Genomic DNA, 10,395 nt, shown 5'->3' with positions numbered 1-10,395 from the left:
GATTTTTTACTACACCTAATATTGTAAGATTGAACCGACGTTCAATCTATCTCGCGTTATTTGCACGGTGCAAACACAAGCGGTGGAAATCACGCGTCTCCTTCCTTATAATTATCCGCTTATTGGCCGCGCGCTTTCCCATTGCAGAAGGATTTTCTTTCACACTTTTTCACACTTGATGCCGTATGCAACAGCTTCGCGCGTTCACCTGTGCGCACGCACGGAATATATACGATTTTCATTGGAACATACGTTCATTGGAACCGTCACGTGTACGTGTCCCGCTTACCATCCACGCACGCGAACGCCGGAGAAAAATTCCCGCCTGTACCAACGCGTGACGAGTTCGGAATAATTATTCCTTCCATTTGCTTCGAAAACGTAAGGAATATATAGTTGAAGGGAAAAGAAAGACGGATTATTTTAACCTGCAGAATTTCAAAAGAGAACGAAGTAGAAGGTATTTGCATAGTAATTTATGTATATCGAGAAAAAGTTACGTGCAGGAAGATTATGTTAGGATCGAAGTGTCGTTAAACAAGACTCATCGTGACTCATGCATGCTGTGGTAGCCTTCCATTTTGATAGAAAGCTTCGGGCTATCGAAGATACACGAGAGCTTGATATTGAATTAAACTTGAAAGTGAAAGATTGTACAGTAAATAAGTGTTTCGCGACATAAGTTTAGCTTTACGAAATCCGTTTCTATCTTTCGGGTTTTTATAACTCTCGAGATGTGATACTTCTACCGGTCGTATCTGAAGATGGGAATTGTATACGAATGTGAGAGGAGGATTCAATTAATTCATTATTCCTCTTTGCGTTCGTATCGATCGACAAATTAAAGTGGCAGTCATTATTTGGCACTTCTTTGATGCCAATGTTGATCAATTGTACAAAGATCGTGAAAAACGATTAAAACTGTCTTCAATTAGGCATCGAAATATTATTATTATTTATCCTAACTAGATTTTTATTGGCAATTTTGGTAATGTTTAGGAAAATAGGTGATGTTTTGAACAAAATCGAACTTACTTTGATCAGGGATCGAGATATTAATGATTCATTGAAAATGAGAAAGCAAAAAATTCCAATTCGCCGTTTCCGTTTTATTCTACAGTTTACTATATACTACACATTATGAATTGTGGACTACGTACTATATGTAGATTTTTTTTTGTTGTATAAATTAATAAGCGGATCTAATAACCTGTCAGCCTTCTACGAAACGATAGTGTTTATCGCGTCGGTACGAAGGCGAACATATAATAAATGACGAAAATAAATGCTTAGAGTTACTCATACTGTATCCATTTTTGATTCGCGTCTTTGTAGTATTAATTAGCATCTCGACGACGAGTTACGTTCTATCGTACAACGTCGCTCTCGAGTCCGCTGGCGGATACTCTGCGTGCTACGCGGCTATCGCGTGGCGGGCAACCATTAATTTGGAATTACGACTATTATGTGGCTTTTAGATTTGAACTTTTCATCACGTTTCTGCCCCCCAATTTAGCTAAGAATTACTGGAAGCGTAGTAGAAGTTTGACAATTTAACAGATGTCTAGCAGGAGTCCAACGACTACGAAACAAGCTAATAGATATCTAACGTATACCTACTTTTTCGTGGCAGACACATTCGCCGAGCGTTTAACGATGATCTAATAAGTGTCTGCAGTGTACTAAAATGAAAAAAGCAGACTATGAATTTGATGACATATGTATTAGTCCGTAATATTAATTCACTGAAATATTTAATACTAAATTCACACATTGAAATATTTCAAATCACTTCCAAGCGCTTTAATGAGAATATTATTTGTTTTTCCATCCAATTCAATTTTTATTTTAGTAAAAAGAAAAACAAAAATTTTGTACAATCAAATCATCTTTGCGTAATTTCTGTAACTGTGTAACTTTATTCGTTAAAACTGTTATCAATTAAAAATGTGGATTATGACGCAGATGAGCTGGAAAATGTAAGTTCTTTAGCTTGTATATTGTATTTTTTATTCTTCTCCGATATTCAAGCCGGTACGGATATCGCTGATTCTTTAAAACGTTAATTAAAAATGTGGATTATAATACAGATAAGCTAGAAAATGTAGGATCTTTATTAGCTATTTTTTTTATTCTCGGATGCTCAAGCTGGTACGGACATCGCTGATTGGAGTGTCGAGAATCATCCGCATTTGCATATTTAAGTTCTTCGTTTCGAGGCAAGAGACGCGCTTAGTAAGTACTAGTACAGTGCAACGGTGAGAAAAGTCCCGTAATCGGCCACACGGTTACACGGCCTAACACTGTAAGTAGCTAAGGTACATCGCTCACGATGTACCACGCCTGAGTACTATGAATGATTCTATTTACTACGGATAGCGTAAAACGCTCGAATGTGTTCTCGAATGCACGCCAGATCGTTCTCCAGTCCGCATGAGACAATTGACCTCAAGCGAGATCTCAACGTTAACAACGTTTTAAAAAAAAATGTTGATTACAGGTTACAAAATAACAAACGACGTAATTCCACTTCGATCAAATTACTCACCAACGTATTTTGTTTTGTTAGACTCTCTTATCTTACATTCTTATTTGTTCTACAGTCTTATCATTTATTAGAGTTTACGTAAATTTTTGACAAATTAAAATTGTCCAGACTTTTCACAGCGCTTTCGTAATTACAGCGAGAAAAGAATTAAAAAGAGAAAATTTTTACAAAATATAGAATAGAATTGAATTTACTTCACTTCGGCATACATTTTTACAGAAAAAAAAAAAAAAAAAATTATCATGTTCGCATTATAGCGTCGTTCAATATTTTTATCAAAGTTCTGCAGTATATTCTTATGTTATTAACATCATATGTTAGTGATTCACGTTTTGACGTAATTCCATTTCGATCAAATTGCTTCTAAACGATAGATATATTTTATATATTTCCGCAAATGTTTTATCACACTCCTTTTTCGCTCTTTTCTTACAATTAGATCTTTTTGATTAAAACTCTGATTAATTAGAACTGGTTTATTAGAATTCCGCTAAACATTCGAAAAATTTAAAGTCTCCAGATTTTTCACAGCGTTTTCGAAATGAGTTATTACAATGAGAAAAAACTGCTTAATTGAATAATACAAAAAAAAAAATTGAGAATCTTCGAAGGAGCGCACTCTCTATTTCCATAAGACAATCGTGTGAAAGGAAATCACTTTAAATTTTTTAAATAGGCAAAAATATGGACAAAATAAAATATGTGGACATTGATTTTCCTCTCTCAATCTACGGATTTATGTTTTTCTAGTAATCAAAAATGAATAATTACATAATCCTGACAGAATTATACTAAGCATTTTCCAAAACATATGTGCCAAGTAAATATAAATAACCGGTTCTATTAATACATTCTTAAGGCCGAAAGTTTATGTATGAGTATATTATGCGCTAAAGGTTAATGTCGTGATTTTGAAGCCAAAAACTTAATCATTGAAGAATATTTCAGTTTCTCAATAGATAGATAAATAGATATATTAATTCTATACTTATCGAGCTAATTGAAATATCTTGCCTTTTAATGTAGAAAAAAAGAGATTACATTGAATAGGAAACATTCAATAATATTTTCTCAATCGCTGTATCTAGCAAATTATTCGTACATTCTTAAAAACATTACCTCTCTTTTTGTTACAAATTAACTGATCAAATATTAACAATTTTGTGTGATATTTACTCAAGTTGAAAATTATAATAGCTTCAAATGAAGCATTTAAAACTGTATGAAATATAATAAATTATACGTTTAATAAGCATTAATAATAATCTCGTGACCTATTTATATAAAAGAGTAATGTAGGATAATATTATTAGATTAATTTGCATAATCAAATTATGTTATTATTTCAATAATAAAACGATTATAATTATTTTAATTTTTATAAAATACTTTTTACAAAATTATATAACATAATAATTGATAAATCAGAAAAAGAAAATGTCATTTAACAAATAAATTGTAAAAAAACAACTGTCCTAAATAAACATAGCAATTATATTATGGTTGAAACAACTAACGCTAGAAATTCTCTACATACTTTAGTTATAGTATGTAACATTTATCCAGGAAAAAAAAAAAAAAATCAGCAATGACACCGCCTCACGGCGTAAAAACAGCTGATAACTTTATCGCATTAAATAATTTTATGTTCAAATTTTATTTTATATTTATTTAATATCAGGATTTTATGAGCCCTATGCACGAGCATCGGTTCGCCGTACATACATACATACGCCTATAGTTATTAATTTAAAGCGCTGTGTTGCCACAGCATGCATGAAATAGCGTGGGCAAGTCATATCTCGGTAATAACAAACGACACGCTCGTTAACGTTCAAGCGCCTTGAAGTATTAAGATGAATTAATATCCGTAAACAGAATCCGAAAGGTGCGAAAACACGTTCCGATATGAAGGTAACGGGTAGATGTTTATACACGCGTACACGCGTGCGGGATCGGTGAAGCGCTAACCGATAACCATCCCTTACTAAAGGATTAATTACATATCCCGTGTTTTCTTCTGCGGTGTCAACGTTTTGTTACTGACAAATAAGATTTTCCGATTGCCTTTTGGGGAAGGTCAAATGCCAGAGAATATATTAATTAATTCACAAATATTTTGTATGTATATATAACACACGCATAAAATACATATAGTACGATGTATAATATATATTATATATTGTATATCACGAGTAAAACAAAATACGTGAAATAATGATTCTAAGTGAAGTATAGTTGCTTTCGATAAACCTATTGTTTTTCAAAGGTGAGCATCACATGTTCCTTATAGTATGATTAAATCAAATTATTTTGTTAAGCACTCTCTCTCTCTCTCTTTCTCTTGTTCTTTCTCACACTTTTTTTTCTATTTTTCGTAATACAACAGTCTAATAATTAATTCTTATTTCACTTTATAAAAAGCAAACTCTTTAAAAAATTTTATTGTTTCCAATTTAAATTTCATTCCTTATCTCTTCTTCACTTCAATTAAATGAAATATTTTACATTACAAATAACAACAAGATTTTCGCATGGATAATCGTGCTACGTAAAATATATAGAAATTTCGTGTGTAGTTGGAAAATTTGTATACATGATTCCGGGCACGCAAATAGATATATCTTTATTTCTCAAGTTGCGCGCAGTTGAAGGAAATATACAATAATATAATAGTACACTGACGACAAACGATGTCATGCATAAATTGTAATAGATATATTTACGAACATATGTTTGTATAACGACATATGTTCCATCCAATATGAAATCAAGCATATAAGATTGCATGACGTGAAACACATGACGCACAAGTTACTACTCTAACAGAATTGGCCAACACACACACAAATCTAAATTATTTTTATATTTCCTGAATAAAACTAGAATTTTGTTTCTTTCTGCATTCAAGGATAAAATTTTATCATTTTGTGAATAGGTTTTGAAGAAATGCTCTCCTATCTTTTTACGATGTTTGTAAGCTTCGCTTCACACATCATAACTTAAAACCAGGGTTGGTAGACTAATGTTTTTTTTTTTTTTAAGAATAAAACGTATTGTGTTTTTTCTTAAATATGTTTTTAATGCTTCAATTATGCTTTAAATAGTATTATAAAAAAAACATATTTAAAATATATTAAAAATGTCAATTAAGCGTGTTTTAAACTGTTTAAAACACGTTTAAAACATGTTTTTTCCAATTCTGCTTAAAAAATATATATGCATGCTTTAACGCGGGTTTAGATAAAGCCGCTAAACGTTAAATAATTAGTACGTTTGAATATTAATTACCAATTATTATTGCAAATGAATACATTTAAGAATATAAACATAGAAAGGTAAATTTCTCAAAATTAAATGACATAATTAAAATCGTAAATATAATGTAAATCATTTGCAAAAATAAGAAGGTTAGAACTTAAAAAATAAACAGGTTCAAGAAAAAGTTCAAAACAGAAAAATGATGATGACATCCTGAAGTAATTTTTACTTAATTACTAAATTTATATTGATAGCAAAGATTTTTAATTAATTTTAAATTTTGTGCAAGTTAATAATTACGGAACACTATCAGTGAAAAGAATTCGATTAGGTGTTTATCAAATTCAATACATATCATCCAGTGTCTTAGAGAAGATATAAGAATCTGAAGTTATTCACTAAGTCAAGTCAAATCAACTGAACAAATATCGAAAGAACATTAGAAAATCCATAATCTAAAAGTCATCGATGAGCACTACTTGCCCAATCAACTCTTTTATCCAAATGCAATAATAATAATAATCGCGCACTAACCTGGTAGACATTTCCTCTTGTTTCGACATTTCTTCTTCTTACCACTAATGGTGGTGGAGGAAGGATGAAAGTGGCGGTATAGCTCAGTCACCCGCGGAGAACTATTCTCTCTTTTTCGTTCTCCTCACGTCCTCTCTCTCTCTCTCTCTCTCTCTCTCTCTCTCTCTCTCTCTCTCTCACTCTAGTAGGAGGGAAGCAGGATACTCATCGGACGTTCGCTATCATCCTGTGTCTTGGACTAGACTGCACACTGGCACCAGAGAACCCGTTCCACTCCCTCTTCTTTTTTCCTCAGCTCTCCTCGAACCAGCGCAGGAACACCCGAAGGTTGCCCTCAACTTTTATCGTACCAAAACGGTCACCGCGCCGCGTCATTATAAGACCGGTGTGCACCACGGTATGCACGTTACGGTGTGCACGTAAGGATTGTTTTCTTCGAGTTGGCTGGCTGGCTGGCTGATCGGCTGGCTGACCGGCTAGCTAGCCGACTGGTTGGTCGGCAATACCTACTTTTAACCGAGCTACCACACGGAGGTGCTCTCTTGCAATGGTGCACCGCAGCGAGACTAGGTACAAGGTGGAGACAGGTCGAATAGCGTGGTCCAGCGCGTGATCACTGAGAGGGTGGGAGATTTTCTTCCATCGCGTGCACAACCACCGCTTGCTCAGCTCCCACCATCCCGGGCTGCCGACGTCGACGGTGTGATGCTACTCCTAAAGGCGACTTAAGCACTGCAAACGTATCTCGTATGATCCCGAGAGTACTCGATGGATGTAGATCTTCAAGGATTTTCAAGGATGACCACGTAATCTACCAGGATACGCATATATCTCTCTCTCTCGCGACAGTTTCTCAACTAAAGTCTTATCCCAGTAGCGATGGAAGACATGATAAGAGGCAAGAAGAAACGATCGTGCAATCGATCATTGCCGTAAATGTAAATGCTCGTTATATAATTATTACATTACGTTATACAATTATTGCATTTACGTTAGTTGACAAGGTAGTTGCAGCAAACCTTGCGTGAGAGCAGGTATAATATTTAAAGAAGTTTTAAGATTACGTCTTCTATTTTGACGTGTGTCGCGAAAATTCACTCATTATATTTGCCTCTATTAATTTTTCGCATCGTCGTCAACGGTATTTTAATCAAATTCGCTACATAAAATTGTAATGTAAAATTTACCGTTTCACTTCTTCCTTCTCCAAAGGCAAATCCTACTCTTCCTTTTAAACAACTCCCTTTTTCCTTCGCTTCTGTGCATGCCTCTTGACGCTTCGCCTTCTGCTCCTCTCCTTGCTCGGCAAGTCTGGCTCTTGGGATCGTCATTCTGCAGGTTCGCATCATTAGTTTTTATTTTGCGACGGTACCGTGCTATTTTTATCCAGCGATCCTGCGCCTCTCTTCCTTTTCTTCATCACTTTCTTCTTTTTCGTCCTTTGCTCATCCTCGAAGACTACCCGCATGTAGTTATTATTATACGGAAACTTAAGACCGCAAGAGACTCAGAGCGGAACGAGGACCATTCCTTGATCAACAAGTTCAAAGAACTTAATTCCCGGGCACCTTCAGTTTTACACTCTCATATGTAGGTATTGTAATATCTATAACATTACATTGACTATAATCATCGACAACTTATTGTTTTTGTTATTAAAATAGTTTTTTTAATAAAAAACTGTTTAAGATAGTATCAAGATAGTTTTTTGTGGTTCCAAGAATACATGGAATGTAAATAAATTACGAGCTTTCGCAACTGTTGGTGCGTAAATAATACTATTGTATATAAGACGATAAGATCCGCAAACAACTGAAGGCTCGCATAATCATTTTACTTATAATAGGTCTAATTAATTTTCAAGATATCTGATCAATATTCATCAGGATGTATCATTTTCTATTAGCCTTAATTTATTCGCAATTTACATTGAAGAGCAAACGGAAGAACGTTCCGTTGTGTACAGGAGGAATATAACAAGAGAGAATAGTTGCTGCTTTTCCCAGTGTGTACGAATTAGAAACTGAATGAACGCTGAAATGCTTGATCTGCGAAGACACGGTAGTGTCTCGGCAGCTAAGCCAAGTCTCTAACGCTTCAAATTAATCAGGGAATCTGTGAGAAGTATAATAAATGCCAGTTTTCTCGATTTCAACGCCAGTTTTCTCGATTTCCTACGATCAAGTCGGCGCGACGTCGGAGGATATTGTCGCGCTTCTCTCGTTTTGTACTTCGTTTTTTTTTTTTTTTTCTTTTCAATAGCGCGGCATACCTTTCGCTGCCTTCGCAGCCTTCTACGACAGTACATTATTAACATAACGCTTTCCATCGTATTGCTTTTCGCTACAACTTGTGTTGCTTTTCGCGAGTACAGATCTCCATGACGCAGCGTCGCCGCAACCTAACGTATAAGTACGCGTATACGCGCGCATTCGAGCCTAAGCAAAAGCACTAACTCGAGAACTGGTTTTACCTCGCGGAATACTCGAACCAGCGAACAAAGGAGGCGGCATTGATTGCCTGTGATTACTATACAAAAGTATACGCTTTTTACTCTTTTCCTCACTTGCCGTTTCTGTTTTTTTTTCTCTCTCTTTTCGTAAAAATGAATACATAGATTTATCGGCTGTATATATCTCCGCGACGTGACATCGGCCGAATACCTGAACGAAAAAATTCGCAACACTTGCATTTATCGTTGCTTCTCGCGTGTGCAGAGAAAGAAATGCATTCTAATCTAAATGAACACAATGTAATCTCAAGTATCGAAACGATGCCTTCTAAAGGGGACACGATTATTTCGATGTCTTTGGCGCTAATGGTTTCTACAGAAAAATTCACCGTTACAGCGACCTTGCTACTAATGGTGTCTTGTCGTTGAATAAGAGAATTACCATGTTCGCTATTTCTTGAAATTAAAAAAAAAAAGAGTTGTGTGCGTAGCAATAATAGTTTCTTGTATCCTATAATTTCTGTGATACGTTTAAAGTCCAAGGGGATCGCAAAGCAATTCGTATATAACGTGAGATGCGTAATCTTTGAATTGCAAAATATTAAAAAGAAAAAGAACTTTGAAAAGAAATTTAATCAACAAGTAAAATCGGAATTCGAAATTTTAAGATGAATGAAAAATTTTGACAGAATAATTATAAAAAGTTCAAATATACCCAGATAACAAAAAGTATCTAAAATCGGATCATGAGATGCTTTTTTTGTAGTCTAAAAGATTTAAAGACGTCTAATGTTACAATTTTAAACTATTTGCTGTTGGGTAATTTGTGCATAATTACAATGATAATGAATTATTATAATACAATTTACTGTATGCCACGATGTCATAAAAAATGACGATAATATTTATAGCTGTGTATGGACATCCCGCGTGATCGGGAGTAATCGCATAGTGTCAATATTAGCCCGATCTGGTCAAGAATAGCCTCGGTAGGAATCTCGTCTGACCACCTTGCTCCCCATGATCGGTCAACATCTAAATTAGGGTGAATGTGCCGTTGTAGATGAGTATTATCATTATTCGGTTATCGACTGGCCGTACCGTAACATATAATCACTGTTAATCGCTATACTTCGTTTTTGCGAGTCGCATAATAACATTTTAAATTAAACAACCCTAAGCGAAATTGTTTTAAATACGTGCAAATTTTATGACAATGTGAAATTTTTACAATTAGTGCAATTTCTTCGTCAATCTGTATTCTTCTAACATTTTATTGGTTTAAACAATTTTTGATTATCGAATATTCTCGAAAATTAAAACCGATCCGATATTAGATCTTAAAGGACATCTAATCATTCACTTCACCATTCCATGAAATATCTTTGAAATTTTTAAGTGTTAAAAGATAGTCAAATCTTAAAGTATATGAACATGTATGTTATTATCTTTTCTGAGATATACATACAGTATTATCGAAATTTCTAATTTATATTATTTATAATATTCTTGTCGCTTAATATAAAAGTAGCGACATCTCTCAGTAAGTCAGCAAAACTTCAAACGTTCGACTTAGCATATATCATATACACACACATGT

At 34.4% G+C, this 10,395-nt stretch overlaps 1 protein-coding gene across 1 annotated transcript in view; it reads right to left on the bottom strand.

Annotated features, from left to right (window-relative positions):
- LOC108756149 (monocarboxylate transporter 4-like) overlaps positions 1-6,992 on the bottom strand; it is an 11,868-nt gene extending 4,876 nt beyond the window's left edge. Inside the window, exon 1 of the mRNA XM_018499751.1 lies at positions 6,344-6,992. Within this exon, the coding sequence (XP_018355253.1) occupies positions 6,344-6,372 (29 nt within the window). The 5' untranslated portion in view covers positions 6,373-6,992. The remainder of the gene's footprint in view (positions 1-6,343) is intronic.
- Positions 6,993-10,395: the final 3,403 nt, after the last annotated feature.

This window comes from Trachymyrmex septentrionalis, unplaced genomic scaffold (genome assembly GCF_001594115.1).
Source record: "Trachymyrmex septentrionalis isolate Tsep2-gDNA-1 unplaced genomic scaffold, Tsep1.0 scaffold95, whole genome shotgun sequence".
Lineage (NCBI taxonomy): Eukaryota > Metazoa > Arthropoda > Insecta > Hymenoptera > Formicidae > Trachymyrmex > Trachymyrmex septentrionalis.
This window is presented reverse-complemented; position numbering and strand designations above follow the sequence as displayed.